Raw genomic sequence first — 18,704 nt, 5'->3', positions numbered from 1 at the left:
ACATCCACATATGAGATGCTTTCCTAACCCCTTATCTGCTGCACCTTGTTCTTCCTTCTCAGTACCCCACCCCTCGCATCCAACCACATTTACAGCATATCACCCTCATTCACCCTATCCACGCTCTCCATACTACACTCAAAAAAACTCACAAGTATCATCTCCTTACATTAGCTGCATGTCCGAACTCAGTGCAGCTTTTTGAATCACTGTTGCTTGACATCATCTCCACCCTTGTCACTTTTCCGGCCACTTTGGCACAGCACTCTGTGAGCATCCAGCTTCTTTTTCAATTTCTTTTTGAGACCTTTTCTCCTTATTGAGGGCGTCAGGTATGGTGTTCTGCACAAACATCAAGTCAGCAGTCTTCCCCAAGATTCTGAAGCCGACTAAACTAGACTCGGACCATTTAAAGACTGAGGAAAACCTCTGCAGTTGATTTACATTAACTAGCTGACAAGATTAGGACAAAGGGATCTACCAGCTACTTGATGATACACTGATTTTTCGCTTTCATTCATCTGTCTGCTCCTCTAAACACTGCAGGCCACCTTTATCTGTATGGTGAGATATACGCTGGCCCATCTCTCTCTCTCTCTCTCTCTCTCTCTCTCTCTCTCTCTCTCTCTCTCTCTCTCTCTCTCTGTTGCTCTCGTAGATCAGAGCTTTGTCAAACTGGTCTCACAATAACCATTCAATACATTTGAGCTTCCTGCTCAAAATTTCTCATATTACTGAACTTGTTTAAACCACTTGTTTATTGTCAGTTGTCACCATAAAATTCAACACAATTGTATCATTTCAATAATATGAGTAGAACTATTTTGTTTTTCAATGTAACTTTGTTTTTGTTTTTTTATAATGTTTGCGCTCAGGTTGTACAAAGTACCGTATTTTCACGACTATAAGGGCAACCTAAAAGCCTTCAATTTTTTGAAAAGCTGACCATGCGCCTTATAATCCAGTGCGCCTTATATATGGATCAATATTGAGCCGCAACAGGTCTCGCTGTCAAGACGCTATCGGTGACCCTGCACGATCGGTGAAACGCATGCACAGAAGATCCCGCCATCTTGGATCGCTAGCTAATACTAATACTTTACCTCAGGGAAAATAATAAAACGGCTGTTTATTCATTTTGGGAGTGAATGGAGTTGTCAGAAAGCTGGTTTGTAATCTATTGATAAAGTTTGGCTGACCTATCTGACTGTTTTGTTGACATTCCCTTTAGCGCAGCACCATCTAATGGATGCATAACGTAACCACAGCCTCTACTGTAGTGCCTTATATATGGAAAAAGTTTCAAAAATATGTCATTCATTGAAGGTGCGCCTTATAATGCGGTGCGCCTTATAGTCGTGAAAATACGGTATGTTTCTGTACTATGTCCTCTTGACATCTTTAGAAATGAGAAGCCTCACCATAAGCCTCCAACTCTAACCCTGAAAATTATGTTTCATGTTTTAAAGTTTTAAAATGAAAATATTAACATTAATTTATTCTTTCATTAAAGCTGCCCAATGCAGAAAATTGAATTTTAAATCACTACAGCCGCGTTACTGAAAAATGAAACTGCACGTTCCCTTCTTCATGTACACAATACGAGCATTAAAAAAATCCACCAGCTGGTGTGCTTAAGTACAAACTAGTCACATGATGATAAGTCATGTGACAAACAAGATGTCAAAAAACTGCAAATATGGCGGACATATCCATACATGGACACTTATGTAGGGATGTAATGATTTTCAAACATCACAATACAATATTATCACGATATGAAGGTCAGGATGCGATAATTATCACAATATTGTCAAGAGCTCATACTAAAAAAAAAGCACAATAACCAGCTACAATCTCGAATAACAATATCGAGGCACTTACTTGCTAATGCAAGCACACATTGATCACTTCACAAGCAAATCAGGTTCCCCTTCATCTGACAATCAGCATAGATTTTAAACATAGAAGGCCAAAACATCACGAATGAAAATTAAATTGCACTAATAAACTAGCCACTAGAGGGTGCTAGAACTGCACAAATGGAAATCAACCTGACTTTTTAAATAGATGTGTTCCTTTTAAATATTGTGAACATGACGACGACGGTATTGTGGAAGTTTTAATATCACAATATTTCCCTTATCGTTACAGCCCTAACACTTATAGCACAGAAACACTCTCTATTGTAGGAGTAAACTAACAATAAACAGCAAAATATCATGAGTATGAATGATGAAAATTCAAATTCAATAGGATCACTGCAGCAGAAAGGCAAGAGACTACATTCATTTGAAAAACACTGATAAGATAGCTCATAATAGAGTTACAGAGGTGCTTTTGGCTAATAATTGAACAAGTTACGGCACCTGAAGGACGAAGTAACAAAAATGGGGATGGATCAATATGTACATTGAACCCCGGGTAGAAGGTGGCATACATCATCACGTGACTGTTCAGCCATTAACATGGCATCTTCAAAGATCTTTAAAGAGCAATGAAATATATCTTTGGGGAGGAAAAAGTGACTTGGGAGGTTATATGCAGTTTTTTTCACGTTGTCATCACTTCATCATTGAGAGACTGGGTGAATGAAGCAGCACTGAGTACCATGCCCTTACAAGTTGTTAAACTCAACACAATCTTTTTTGCCCTTTCACGTAATGTCTGTTTGTACAGTGTCATATAGTTAGCCAGGACATCCATTTAAGCATGTAAGTAATGATAGCTGAGTCTCAGAGTGACAATATAGCTGGAGAGCAGTGCGTGTCTAAAACTATTACTGTCCGCATACGCAAAAAGAGAAATGCATTTAATAGTAAGGTTGTATAATTCTGTACTTAATGTATGATCATTTTTCTTGATATTTGCAGGGAGTTGCAATATGTGTAGGGAGAAGAACCTTCATGTGGTTGGCTCTAATACTGCCATGAAGAAGAACATCTGGGAAATCAGAAAGTGAAATTATGAACATAAACTGCATTATGAGCAGAAAAGGTTCCAGAATAGTGCCCTGCCCTCGTAAGAATTATTAATTGTTTACATTTGCACACAATCTGTATGTTAAAAAGATCAATTTCACAAGTTTTTTTTGCGTGAATTAAATCATAAAATTTGGTGACATTTGTTACATCTTTAGCTAAAAAAAACAAACAAACAAAAAAAAAAACATGATGAGAAGCGTAATTTCACTTGTAATGTTTTGTTGAATATTATATGGGCCATATTTGACGCTACATGAAGCAAAAGACCAAGTACTGTATACTGTGACCTTTTATGTTGGGTGAGGTTGACTACCTAACATTTCTTTATCTTGCGTTTCATTAACTAAATGGTCCAGTCAAAAATAATGAGAAATAAAATAATTCCGTGAAGTATGTGATTATTCATTCACTATTTATTTTATTCAGTTTGGATAGTAAACTGATTTTGGCAGATTTGAAAGCAATATTGTAACTCACTGAATAGCAATTTGATGAGGAGAAAAGGCACATTTTTTATGGTTTCAAACTCACTTTAGTGTTGGTAAGGTAATTGTTTAATTATTTTCATTTTTGCAACTTGCGTGAAATCCCCCAAAGTTCAAGTCTACATGTATCTGTACAGTACTTTGCCACTTGTATTTGACGCAACTTTCCATCAGTCCATCAAGCGCGAAAGTTTTCTGAACATTCCCAAGTTCTGTCATTCTGCAGTGGATACATTAATTGATATAAATCAAGAGAATGAAGGAACTACAACTAAAATGGAAGGATGAGAATTGTTGAGAACTACAAGAATGTTTGTCCCTCTCATGAACAAGATTAGGACTGCTTCCAAAAGAAAGCCTTGCATCCCAACAAAGCTATATTTGTCTTATTCAAAAAAGTACACAGATGTGTGCATTCAACACTGCAAAGAAATGAAAGACGTTTCTGAGTGGAATAGGTTGTGATAGATGGTTAAAAACAACTCAAAATCAGGTGAAAAACTGAGGAGATATATCATCCAAAGACTGATATTTCGCATTTGAGACTTCTTCTGGAACAACTTCAAGTTATCAAAGCTCTCAACTGACTGGAAAGAATCCTGGAAGGTAGTGAAACATCAAATGAGGATGGACATGATGGAATGAGACGAGACACATGAAGTCCCTTTGGAGATTCTAAGGATGGAGCTAACTTTCAGCCCATTGCCTCAGAGTGGAGAAATGTGCCATATCTGAACCGTCTCCCAAAAAAAGGAGAGCTTGTCCCCAAAACACTGTGGGTTATATTCACTAAGAATGCGCTGCGTCCGGTAATAGCGCAAAATACTGCACCACAACTGCACCTGCAGTCTGCGCCCAGTTACCCACCTATTCACTAAGGATATTGCTCTAATCCTATACCGGCGCAAACACGCCCACAAAACTGACAGCTTGGAGCAAATTTGCACCTGATTTAACACACTGGGCAATGGATTTGCGCCAAGAACAAGGTTGTTATAGTAACAGTTGAGAGAAAGATGACATTATTAGAAAGCGAGGTTGGACCGAGCAGAGAGGACGACAACAACATCATTCATTCATAAAGTACAAATTATTGGTAAGATCGTTTTTAAAAAATATATTTTCAGAGGTTAGTGTGGGGGTACTGTATGCATCTGGCACGTAAAAATGATTGTAAAATGCCTCCCCGCCATTGCCAATCAGCCCGGGTTACGTTGTGTGTCCTAAACTAACACGAACACCACCCTCTCTCTCTCTCTCTCTCTCTCTCTCTCTCTCTCTCTCTCTCTCTCTCTCTCTCTCTCTCTCTCTCTCTCTCCCTTTCCCTCTCTGCGTGATCAGCCGCGCATGTTGTGCCGCAAATGGCATGCACTGTTGTCATGATCCCGGGATCATGTGTGTTTTGTTATTGGTGGCTGGCCTAAGTCAGTGGTCATGTAGCTAAAGTTGAAAAAGCTTGCCCTGTCGACATCTAAAGGACATTTTGGTTGGATGACATATGAATGCACATATTACGATGATTTTTGACTCAATAGCCCAGAATTACAGTAATTGTTGATGGTGAAGAAGTGATCATCACAAATGTTGTACCTTCGGTTTTATTATAGTTACTGTACATACACATCACATGTCACATGTGTTCAAGTTGCTTTGAACAATCAGTCTTACTGCGGCTGCCCTTGAGCAGCCAACTTTTTACTTTCGGTGACCCTGTTAGGCTAACTGTAGTCACAGAAAAGCTGCTTCTTGAAGTCATTGTAGCTCAGGGTGACATCTCCTCCTCCTCCTCTTCTTCTTTCTTCTTCTTCAACTCCATCTCAGTCTGCATGCGCATGGACTAAATGTAGGCAGAGGGATGCTCCATTAATGACAAACAATCACAGCTACTTACCAAACTCAGGATTTTCTGATGTTAATGAGACCACAGAAAATCAATTGTACAAAAGTAGTATAGATTGCATGAAAAGATTCGTCTGTTTTTTTTTTCTTTCCCCCCCAACATTGGGGTGCTTTAGGGGAGATGAAATGGGATGATTGCAATTCTAAGAAGTAAGAACCCATGACTAACATGAGTGCAGTGTTTTGTTTGTTTTCCCCCTCCAATTTGTAGTATAGTTAGTGCTTTTTGTACAGCCCACCAAATCCCTGTTAGTACCTCTGTTAGGGCCACGAAGAAAGGGGAAAAAATATGTGATAAAAACTCAAAAGATACATGAATAACATTGTCAAAATAAAATAATAATAAAAATAAAGAATGTAATGGCAGAAGAATAGTTGTCATATCACAAAGAAAAAGGGGTGATTTTTTTCTTTTTTTTCTGAAAAAATATCATGTGACCCTGAAAACAACAGTGACAGTCCACCAGTCCAGTTCTGTCCATGTAATTTACATAACCAAACATTGACTATTTGATTGATGGTAAGTATCCCCCCGCCCACAACCCCACCCCCCAGTGCCCCCCAATTGAAATAAGTTTCTTCCTACACATTATGATGTATCCACTAGTGTTGTTCCGATACCGATACTGGTATCGGCAGAGGTGCCGGTACTGCATTAAAACAGTGGTATCGGTATCGGTGACTACTCACAAGTAACATGCCGATACCATTAATTCCAACGCTAATATAGGATTTTGGATGCAGCATCTTGTGTCTTGCTCATGCACGACATTCACTGATATGTGACATGTTCACTGCATGCCGATCTAAGATATCCTATTGGCCCTTGAATGCTCTAAACCAATGGCAGGACAGCTTTTTCATGTTGAGGAAAAAAAAACACGTAAGTATCGGTATGGTATCGGTATCGGCCGATACTGCAAAGCTGGGTATCGGTATCGGTATCGGAACAACACTAGTATCCACATCTTTATTGATTTATTTCATATCATTTGGAGGTTCGGGGCAAAAATGGCCTGCTATTTTAAACTCTGTCTTTCCACACTGTGACTAAAGCCTTTGTTACATAAAAAAATAAAAAAATAAATAAATAAAAAATCAGCCCAAAAGCAGGATATTCCCACTATCATGCCTCAAAGTGAATATGGTGGTGTTCTGTGAATATGCAGTGTTTTTTTTTTTTTTGTGCTAAACCAAGACTTTGTTAGAAAATACAACCTCAGACTCTCACATATTTTTCACCTGTCCACAGCACTCTACACACCCACATTAAAAAATAGTATGACAGAACTTAAACAACTAATCTGGGACAATAAATCCACCACATTCTAGTGCAAAAATCCACTATATCTTCTTCATTTTATCACTGTACCTCCAAGTCTTTGGTGATAGCATGGTTAGGTCCGTGGGTGACCATGAGAATGCCGTAAGCTTTACAGATCATGCTGTGGCCCAGCTCAGTCTGCCCCGACTGCCAATGTATGACACCTGCACGCATGATGGCCAAGCCCAGCTGGGCGTTGTTGTGGGGATATAACTTCCTGTTGAAGAGGGCAGTGGGGGTTAGATTTTCTCAGGTTGTAACGCCGTATATTCATTTGTAATATGCATGTTCTGTTTAACACTCTGCACTGATCACAAGCATATAGAAAAACCACCAATCCCACTCGCATTCACACCAATGGATGATTTCGAGTCTTCAGTTAATCAAACATGCATTTTTTTGGAATGTGGAAGGAAGCCATAGTACCCACGCAAGGAGAACATTCACACTCCACACAGGGGTCAAAGGTGAGAATCCTCAGAACTGAAGGGCAGACAAGATAAGCACTTGGTCACTGTGCTATAGTGTTAATTTTATCCACCATTTTAAAATTTAGTCTGTTTTAGTCCAGTATCAATCATGCTTGTTAGTTTTTATCATATTCAGTCAACTTCAACCAGTAATTATTTAGTCTACTTTTAGTCGACTAAAAACCGAGCATGTTAGTTTTTAGTCCAAGAAAACCTGATTTTATGCGTCGAGTTTTAGTCAACTAAAAATGTGAACGTTTTAGTCTCGTTTTAGTCTGGACAATCATTTTACCTAGGGATGGGCGAGTACCAATACCAGGTATCAGTATTAGGCCGATACCAGCCTTTGTTCAAGTACTCGAGTACTCGTGACGCAGACGAGTACAAGCGAACGATGGCATAGGGGGAAGACGTTAAGTGAGTCCTCCTTGCATGTAGCTTCCGCTAGCTTGCAGCAGTTTTTCACCAAAACTTCACCGGTTTGGAAATACTTTGTGAATCTTAAACTAAAAGAGCATTTTTGTGTTTTATTTTGAGCGTTAAGATTATTGAAGAGTGACTGTTTTTTTTGTTTTTTTTTGTCAAAATTAAAGGAAATATATTTGTTTGAAAATATCTTTTAGTGATTTTTTTTATTTGTCAAAACGTACTACTGGTATCGGCAGTTGGTATCGGTGAGTACTGAGGGTCTGAGTATCGGTATCGGTCTGAAAAAAAAGTGGTATCGAACATCCCTAATTTTACCCCTGTATATTTTTTTTTTATGGCAGTAGATACTGTCAAACATTTCTGATATAAAACTATTCACATAAAATGTTCTACCATCTTTTTGATGGAAAAACTACTTCTCACAAATGCTTGCAGTATCAACAAGTGGTTACTATGGCTTCATGCTATGAGGTCGTAAATTAGCCAACATTAGTTAGCAGTCGGATTAACATTATTGTTGGAACGTTATTGCCGTTGGCATTAATGTTACAGTATAACTATAATTTATTCTTATTATTTTTTATTTTTTTATTTTTTTTTTATTATTTTTTTTATTTTTTATAAACCTTTCACCATGAATCCAACCACAGTTTGTCCCATGTGTTTGTGCATGTTGCACTCACACATGTTGCACTCACACATGTGTCTCATAGTAACAGATTAGCAAAGACAGGATTTTACAAAATCATACAATTATCATCTCATCTTTGTTCATGAATTAAAATGTCCATAGATTTTAGTCCACTTTTTTTTTAGATGAAGTACATTTTCATCTCATCTTCATTAGTCGCTGAAAATACTTACTGATTAAGACTCATTATTTTTTTCATTTTTTTCATTTTTATTTTTATTTTTTATTAATGAGGGTTTTAGTCTAGTCTAGTCTAGTTTTCGTACAATGAAAATTGTGTGTTGACGAAAATATTTTTTGTTTCTTCTTCGTTAACGAAATTAACATGACTGCTATATGTAAATTATAGAAATAAAACATGGTTTTAAAATGTTTGTATTTGTTTGTGTACTGTATAGTATAGAATAGGTTTGTGTTGTCTGTGGTATTCAGAACAAGGGGAGAAAACAGTGAGTGAGTGGACTGTGTTATTCTGGTATGTAGTGAGGCATGCCTTACATGTATCCATCCACCATCCTCTGAGCGTACACTGCAGCCTCAGAAAACAAGCGCTGGTATGAAAGCACCTCGCTGGCTACACTGAGCACACGCAGTTTGTACAAGTGAGTGTCAGCCAGGACATTCTCCTGCTTCTCCAAACACTCAGCACACAGCTTCACCACCTAAGAGCACAAGAGGCCAGTTAGAAAATAAGTGAGGCTCTCATGTTCATCCTCGAGGAGAACCACTGTCTTGTTTTCCAAATCTCCCTCCAAACAAAGCTTGTTGATGAGCTGATCGTTTGAGTCAGCTGCGTTGGACGAGGATGACATTGAAAACGGGCAGGACAGTGGCTCTTGGGCCCTGTTTACACGGACGCAAAGACGAACCTGTCATGACTCGAGTCATGCAGGAGTAATGTTTGGGTGTGGTCTCATGTCTGGGGTCACGCCTGGGTTAAGTCTGAGTAGAGTTCATGACCGTGCGCCAGAGTTCACGAACGTGTCTGTTTTAGGTATTGATGCAACTGCATCCAGTTTCAATTAGTTTAGGCTATATGATGTCTGGACTATGTGATGTCAGGAATCTTTTGTGCTATATGATGTTTGTTGATGTCAAGAACTATCTGTAATTACTCGGTGAACAGCCATTCAGAGAATTCTATGTCAGTACTGGTACTCACATGTCTAGCCACAACTAATGAGATTGATTGACTGTCTATATAAGAGTCTGAGAATTGTGTGTATTTTGACGGATTATTGTCCACCTGTTCCTGTGTACAGCGTCTCTGAGTTTCTGTGCCTCTCGATGTGAATAAATAGATGAAATCTTATTTGTGTCCGTGCCTTTGGGATCCAAACCTTTCAACACACAACAGAACCCCTGAATAGCCGGCTTTGAAGCCGCGAGGCCGCCATATTACGCCTCCCAAGAAATGTTTCTCGGCATACAATCGTATACCTTTACAGTATCGAAATTACAGAACATTTGAGACAGTACTTAGTGGAAACAACAGGGGTCTAGCAACTGTGCGATAAAAGAAAAGGGGTCTTCAAAGTAGTTTAAACAGTAGCCTACTTGTGAGATGGGAGGAGTAAAATGGCTGCCCTGTCACTTCAACAGATTGCATGGGCTTGTATGGGCTATTGGCTAACCCGTAATATATAGATCAGTGAACAAACATAACACAGGAGGAGTGACAATGCCGGGTGATTCAAGTACAACATTACGCAACACATTTTGTGGTGAAAGCTATCAGCTATCAGCCATTGTTGTTGACAGAATGGTGGTTCATGTGCAATCACGGCAGAAGTAGCTATCGGTCCACATTGGATCGTTTTGAAATCTTTTCACTCTGGAGTCCAGTTTCCAAGTGATGGGTTTCAAGCTCCGAAACCGAGCCGCCGGCCCGTGTGGACAAACTGCCTCAACGGTAAGAAACTTGTGTGGATACACTGAAACGGACTTTTGTGTGAACGGGGCCTTTAAGACCAGGGTTCCCTACTCCTGCGTTTAAGTTTCCTCCAGCCCACCTGCTTTCCTCAGCCAGTGACATTGTGCCTCTTCTCACCGTGTCATACGTATAGCATTTCATGGGGGCTTATGCTGCATTCGAGGATGGTCGGAAGTCGGACTTTTCCGAGTTCAAATCAGGAAGTGTGTACGAAAACGCCCCCTTGAACTCGGAAATTCTACTTGCAAAATCAGGTGGAAAAAAAAGGACACCGACTTGACCGACGGACGACAAGTGACGTCACTCTACAATGACGACAACAGACCGTGAATGGTAAAACACAATTTACTCGAGCATAAAACTAGATAGCTTTCGTCATTCATAAATATTCGACATAATGCCACGTAACACAACGTACGTGACAGTATGCTGCTTTCTCCCTGCATGAAATTATACAGTGAACTACTGAACTGTATGGAATGATTATGAAATAAGATAAAAACAATACATGAAGCAAAATTGCGAGAAGGCAAGTTTGCTGGAGGTCAAAATGAGTTTTGAGGACCAAAATAAAAAAACATTTATCACTATCCATCATTTTGGTTGTTTACTTTCACTTCAAACGCTTTCAGGTCAGAACTGGGGAAAAAACAACTCAGAAATATCCGACCATCCTTGAATGCAGCATTAGAACAACTAACTTCTGTGAGTAGAACTAATTTGCCACTCGATTGCATTCACCTGTGCTGTCCTCTTAGTAACAGCATCCACCACTTGAGCCCAGCTGCTATTGAATTATTTTCCAAACTGAAGACTTTAAACTTATGTTGTGGTGATGATTCGTACATTTGTGTTCACAGACAAGACGATACAAAAGACAGGAAAACACACCTCATGGAAGTCTTTCTCAGCACGGTACTTCTCAATCTTTTCCAGACACCTTTTACTGAAGTCAGTCACTTCTTTCAGCTTCTCAGCAGACGGCTATGAGGAACACACAAGCATGAGGAACCAGTATTATGTGTGATTCTTCCTGTGTGCTCAATCCAACTTCTCACTTTGCCCTCTGCAGCAGCCATCATCAGGTCATCCTTGAGGCGCTGGCTACAGTGTTGACACATGCACTCAAAGTGGTAACGTTCCATCAGCTGCTTCCTGCGGTCACCTGACAGGTTTAGGAAGTCGACGTAGCTGACAGTCAACTCCTGACCCTCGGGGATTTTTCCTAAAGCTCGCAGCTCGATCCTGACAGGGGACACCAAACTTCTGTATTTATTATGTCAAAAATGATAAAAGCAAAGAATGTACATATCGGCTATATGTTTATCGCCACTGTGGAGGTTTTGTTTTCATTGTGTGTTTGTTACCTCTGCCGAGGGTGAGAGGTTTCATTTTCCCGTTACTTTGGTGAGTATCAACAAAAGTGTGGATTTGGTGGTTCAAATACTTCACTTGTCTCAATTTTTATAGTCAGAATGGGAATTCTTCCCTGTTCAAGAATGCTTCCATCTGAGAATGACGTAATTCTCCATGGACCAAGAAGGGCCGGACAAACACTCCACCACTTTTGTTGAAGAAATGCATTATCTGTATCTCTTTTTCAGTTTTGAATTACAGTGACCAGTACAGATTTCATAAATAAATTTGATGGAATCAACATTATTTGCACATTAAATTTCCCAGAGGGAGCCATCCCAAAAATTTGGTTAGGGCGGCACGGTTAGCACGTCCGCCTCCCAATACTGAGGATACAAGTTCGAGTCCAGGCTCTCGCCTTCCTGGGTGGAGTTTGCATGTTCTCCCCCTGCCTGCGTGGGTCTTCTCCGGGTACTCCGGTCTCCTCCCACATTGTCCGTCTCTGTGTGCCCTGCAATTGGTTGGCAACCAGTTCAGGGTGTGCCCAACGCCGGCTGGGATAGGCTACAGCACCCCCCGCAACCCTTGTGAGGAGCAAGAGGTTCAGAAAATGGATGGATGGATGAATTTTGTTAAGTATTGTTTTAAATCACATTATCTACCTCAGATACTGGGGAGTCGAGAGTGTGGGTATTTTTAAGCGGCTGCCTTGATCGCCCATTGACACAAATACTGCACTTGCATGCATTTTGGCTACTTATGACTACAGGCTTCTCTACTTCATCCATTGGCAGAGGTGATTCTAGGTAAGAGGTTTAGGGGTGCTATAAAGATGTTTCAAGGTGCTTGGCTGCTACAAATGGTCTGGGGGTACTTCCCAGAAATTGCATGGGAAGTCAGTGAGTAAACAGAATGTAATAAAAGTTATGCATAGGAGAAAGGACTTAAAATATGAACATATCCCAACCCTAATTTTTTGGTAAGGGTACTCTTTTTGATACAATAGTTTCTCAACATACGCAGTAACAGTATGCATGTTTCTGGAGTAAATCAGCTCACCACAGTTTATAGTGGACCATAGACTTATTTTTGAAATTTTCTTATAAATGAAACACATAACAAATAAAATATATTAATGGAAATGAACTTAATACAGAATATTTGTTTTATGACTATACTTGTCTGTACTGTACTATGTACATTAAAATACACATAAAAAAGAAATGTGATTGAATCTACATAATAATAATAATAATAATAATAATAATAATAATAATAATGCATGTACAATTTTGTGTGTGGGTGAATACATTCATAAAACATTAAAAAAACAAATTGACTTTAGAACTGTTTGTGTCTGCCTTTTTACATTTTTTACATGTTTTTTTTGTTTGGGGCGGGGGGGGGGGTTACTGAAGCACCCCCAAAAATGGGCTAAATACGGATCTGTCCATTGGTATGCCGAAATGTAATTGTGAATTTTGTTAAGTACTGTATTGTTTTAAATCACTATTGGATGGAGTTGAGAGTGTTGACTATTTTCTGATTTCATGTACTTGTATGCATTTTGGCCACTGAGACTATACACATTTCATCCATAGGTAGTCCTACATATGTAAGTGTGAATTTTGTTGTTTTTAAATCAGGGACAGTGCTGGTTCTGGCAGGGCCACCACTTGGCTCATGATGGGAGATTGAAATCAAACTATTCTACTCTTCCACCCTCAGACACTCCAACCGTTTGTTTTTTTGTACTTTTTTTTTTTTAATCCAGATCTGACCACTTGATATCATTCTTTCCATGTATTTATAGTGGAAGTTAACCCAAGTATGTTCTTTACAATAATATGTTGTATGTGCCTCCACTAGTCTAAACACGGCATTCTGATTAATATTGTGTTCGTGGAATATGACTTAAGCAACTAAATCCACCTGTTTTTATTCATCTGTGTGGGCGGCCATTTTGCCATGCTGTCGGCTTAAAATGACATCACAGTTCCACAGATACAATGTTCATCAGAATAGCATGTATACACTAGTATGGCTGCATAGAACACATTATTGTAGACAATTTTGGGTTGACTACCCTTTTAAAAACATACATTTTCAGTGATTTAATTGTAGCATTTCTTTTGATAAACACATACCTCCTCTGAGAATGGAGAGCAGAGCTAACAGCAGTTTGGCTGCAAAAGAAAATGGAAAATGGAAAATTTATATAGGATGCACCAAGCAACCCGTTATTAATATAATATGAGCAATAATCTATAACAGCTACATAATTCTCTCAGCTATGTGATACATACTTGCCATGGTTGAGGGCAACAGAGCAGTTGGGCGAGCAGTCATGGTTGACCAGACTCAGGTTGGGGAAAAGCCCCACACCGACAGCTTGCAGCCCCTTCTGGTCCCTCATTGTGAATCCATTACACATAATCTACATGGACAAAGAGGATGCATGTCAAGATGAATGAGAGCTAAAAGCGATCTGATTGTTCAACGTTACAATGCCAAAGATGTGTGAGATGTAGTCGACTGAGTGCTGTTTCCTTCCATAGGACCAATATTGAAGGAAACTATGAACGTCGGTCTCGAGCTGTTGAAGGTTCTTCTCGGGCAGGTCAGACACGTGGTCGTCCAGCTGTTCCACTGAGATCAACTGACTGTCTGACGCGATGCCTGTATCCTTGTGAAGGCGCCACAGCACACGAGCAGCAAGACTGCAGGGGAAATAAAAGCAGAGGGAGAGAATTATACATTCTTTAAAAAGAAAAGGGCTTGTTTCATTCCAGCATTTGGTCCAAGTTTAGACAAAGGAGAGCCTAGAGTCATCTTCAAGAGAGATCATAATGTTGCAGCACATGATGCACAAACTGGCTCCAATCTGCATCATGACAAGCCAAACAGTAAACAACATTATTGTAATTCTGGTGCACTGTCCCTGGAGTGACTTTGAATCGTCTTTGAACACTACTCAATTTGAACAACATCCAAAACAAGATGGCAGACATAGGGATCAGGGGTCAAAGCTTTTTAATAACATTAGAAACCAAATGTGAATTATTTACTTTTAAGGAGTAGTTTTGGACTGATATCTGATTTCAAATTTGGCAGTGTGGAGTAAACATTTTTCACTGGTAAATTTTGTGTTTGAACGTACTAGCAAACACGTTTAACATTTTCGCTGATTTTATGACACATTATGAACCAAAGTAATAACAAAATCATAGTCAATTCATGTTGTACATTTTCTGCACTGCCGATTTGAAATCTTGAATGTAGTGAAGTTGCCACAATCCTGCTCAAATATTTCAACAACACAAAGTGGATCACATGATGTCATCTGATTTCAGAATCCGTTTTTGGTTTTCAACAACCCATTATCAAGAATTGATCCAATCCATTATCCAAAATCCATTCAGATTAAAAATGAATATTGGCCATAAAACAATAAAAACGAAAAACCATTGTTTGTCCCAGCAGTCTTCTTTTAGTGATTTTCTGTTGCAACATTTGTTTTTTTGTTTTTAAACAATTGATCATTTGAGATTTTTGGCATCTGTTTTTGCAGTTGCACGTTTGGGTCAGCCCTAGTTTAGTCGTGTCATACTACAAGGAAAAAAATAATATTTAAGGGACACTTGAGCTCATTGAGCTATTTTCAGAAGTACAACGTTAATATTTTGTCCAGAATTAATTCGATAACTTCATTATTTTTCATGTATAACTAATATTTTAAAAAACTAATTTTTCCACTTGCTGTCGACTGAATAATAATAATAATAATATCAAATAATAATGATAATAATAATAATAATAATAATAATAATAATAATAATAATAATAATAATAATAATAATAATGAACTTAATTTGTATAGCACCTTTAAAAACAAGTGTTTACAAGGTGCTTTGACAAACCCATTAATAAAGAAAATCCAGATCATAAAATGTAAACAACTATAAAACAAAATAGACAAATCCTTACATACATACATACATACATACATACATACATACTGAACAAACACATAAATAAATAAATAAATAAATAAATAAATAAATAAATAAATAAATAAATAAAATAAACATAAAATAAACATAAAATAAATAACAAATATAAACATAAACATCCAAACATAAATAAACACATAAGAAGGAGGGAAACCCAAAGGCAAGCATAATCCGAGGCAGTACAGGAATCCCACGACTCAAGTGAGACCAGGAGGTGGTACAGTGCAAGGAATATAAAACATGTAATTTAAAAAAAAAAAAAAAAAAAAATGTCCATTCAGTTTTTCACACAATTACATTTTTCTTCAATACCAAATCTTATTTTCAGTGTTGTGGCTCCATACAATCAGTCGCATTTTCACGCATCTTAAAAGTGGACTGGATCTTTCTTACCGAACATTTTCATTGGGTGGTTTGCCAGCTTTCTTGATGGCTGCACACTCCATCTTATGTTCATCCCAGCATGCAGTCTGGCAGGTCCGGTTACAGTAGAAGGCAAATTGGCATTGGGCACAGCGGTGTAGGTTGGCCTGCTGACGGAAGCAGCTGTGGCACACCTCCATGAACAGGCTGAGCGAGTGTAGAATAATGAAGTCGGTAAATGTTTTATGACACATTACACCAAAAACATAAAATTAGCCGTGGGAACGTCTTTATTTAGTGCAATCATATTTTAACTCATTCACTCCCAGCCATTTACATTGAAGCAACCCCTTTCGCTCCCGACTGTTTTACTTGATTTTGACTGATTCTGCAAGGTCCAGAATATTGTGTTCTGTTGCGATAAAAACATGGAACCTGCCAAAAGAAAGATTTAGTCTCTTCTTTCATCAGGGAAAAAAAACGTACATTTCTATTTGTTTCCGTTTTGCAGCAATTAGCATTAGAATATAGCTAAGTTTCATCATTATTCACAAATTTGTGGTGCAACAGCTTGCTTTCAACATGGTCCTGATTGATCTCTTATACTCTGCTGCCACCAGCAGGCAGATTTTGTCATTACTATCACTTTTTCCCCCTTTCACTGCAGTAGAGACGCTGCATCAAAGCCTTCTGGATGATCTAGCATAAAAAAAAAAAAATGAGAAAAAAAACGTATAAATACGTCTTTGTGACACTTAAAACATTTAAAAAAGAATGTATATTTTTTTGGATCAAATGAGTTAATTATATCCATCCATCCATTTTCTTGACCGCTTATTCCTCACAAGGGTCACGGGGGGTGCTGGCGCCTATCTCAGCTGGCTCTGGGCAGTAGGCGGGGGACACCCTGGACTGGTTGCCAGCCAATCGCAGGGCACACAGAGACAAACAACCACCCACACTCACAAGCATACCTAGGGACAATTCGGAGCGCCCAATCAACCTGCCACACGTCTTTGGAATGTGGGAAGAGACCGGAGTACCCGGAGAAGACCTACACAGGCACGGGGAGAACATGCAAACTCCACCCAGGAAGGCCGGAGCCTGGACTCAAACCGGAGTCCTCAGAACTGGGAGGCGGACGTGCTAACCACTCGTCCACCGTGCCGCCCAAGTTAATTATATGGAATAAAAAAATATATATATTTTTGAAGTCAGAAGATAGTTTTACAGTGAATTTATTGCACTGTGTGAATACTTGTGGCATGGTATTAATATAACACAATGGTTTACAAGTGTCTTATATGTGTCGCTCACTCATATGCCTAATAATATGAAATTAAAAATTAGTGCTGTCAAAGTTAAAGCGTTAACTAATTAATTAATCACAAAAGATTATCGCATTAATCATTGTATTACCACAGATTAATCACACTATTAATTTTGACCGCAGATTATCCTTTTTAGCCGACAGCGGATGGTTACGTTAAAGGTAGCTGTTGGAGTTTGAGCAATAAACGTAACTACATGCATTAAAGTAAAGCATTTAATAAATGTTTACATATGACGTAGGTCATTTTTTCCCATTTTAAATTATGCAAATAATTGACTGATTCGAAAAAGCAGGATGAGAGTGTGCAGTGGATATAAATTTTTGAAGACATCCTCATAACTTTAAATGTCGAAAAAAATAACACATAACAGGTGCGCTTCAATTTTAGCGGGCAAAATATGTTGGGGAAAGAAAACATTTTTAAGTCGGTGATTAATGATGATTAATCACAATTCTAAGATGTGATTAATCTGATTAAAAATTTAATCGTTTGACAGCTTTACAAAAAATATTTCAAAATTATATTTTGAAAGTCAGATGGTACTTTTAAATTGACACTGCAACATTGACTGATCAACTACAAAAATGTGTTTTTTTATGTTTTTAACAAACATAAAAGTAATTGTTTTCAATGAACAATTAGGAGCAAGTCCAAAACAAAGTCATGTGCAGGCTGAAATGACACCTTGTCAGCTACTGTATCTTGTTTTGCTGATGTCATGACAGTTGGGAAATTTAGAAATGAGCTCATATCCCAGACAAGGTTGGTGGAGGCACCTGCAGTCAAAACACTAACAACATACACATCAAGAAACTCTTGTTGCTTTAGTCTGTCTAAACAGACAAACGGATCCTCCTACCTGTTAAAGACCACAGCGGCAAAGCTGGCCTCTGCAAAGACCACCTCCCCGGTGCTGAGGTCTCTGCTGGCTCTTAGGCCGCGACCTTTCTGCCCAGCATCAAACAGCTCAACGCTATCCATATTTCCCACCGTCATTGTCCGTGAACACAACAAAAAGGCAGACAAGAGGACGGTAGCAGAAGGTGGGACGGCCTAGAAAAGCTACAGGGAAGTGCTCGGTTCTCACAGAATTCTCAGACACGTTAAGGGGTGCTGGCTCCTTGGCCCGACCCCTGCCATAGCCAAAAATACATTCACCTTCTCTAAGGGGGGCACCATGTCCCAAGTGTGGGACAGAAGAGCAGAAGAGGGAGGTGAGAGGGTCTGAGGTGCCAAAGGTGGGAGTCGTTCCCTTGTTGGGTTGCCTCCCCCTTATTTATTTTTGTCCGCGCCAGCTGTCGCCTTTCATTACAGGCACATGAAAAGCGAGAGACACTCCCACTTGTTTCGATTTCAAGTGTGATAACCAACCAATGGGCAAGAAAAGCATGATTATGTTTTATAATTAATTGTATTGATTTTG

The 18,704-nt window shown here is 38.9% G+C and overlaps 1 protein-coding gene across 1 annotated transcript; it reads right to left on the bottom strand.

Moving 5' to 3' along the window:
• Nucleotides 1–5,051: 5,051 nt before the first annotated feature.
• Nucleotides 5,052–18,358, bottom strand: LOC144002569 (histone-lysine N-methyltransferase Smyd1-like). The gene is made up of 10 exons (XM_077497913.1): nt 18,141–18,358; nt 15,978–16,154; nt 14,078–14,291; nt 13,878–14,008; nt 13,719–13,757; nt 11,274–11,460; nt 11,107–11,199; nt 8,781–8,944; nt 6,741–6,909; nt 5,052–5,306 (listed from the first exon to the last, which is right to left on the bottom strand). Exons 1-10 carry the CDS (start codon nt 18,275–18,277, stop codon nt 5,232–5,234), a joined length of 1,386 nt encoding a protein of 461 aa, XP_077354039.1. The 5' UTR covers nt 18,278–18,358; the 3' UTR covers nt 5,052–5,231.
• Between the last annotated feature and the right edge of the window lie 346 nt (nt 18,359–18,704).

Source organism: Festucalex cinctus, chromosome 15 (assembly GCF_051991245.1).
Source record: "Festucalex cinctus isolate MCC-2025b chromosome 15, RoL_Fcin_1.0, whole genome shotgun sequence".
Lineage (NCBI taxonomy): Eukaryota > Metazoa > Chordata > Actinopteri > Syngnathiformes > Syngnathidae > Festucalex > Festucalex cinctus.
Note: the sequence above shows the minus strand (reverse complement) of the source record. Positions and strands in the feature narration are given on the sequence as shown.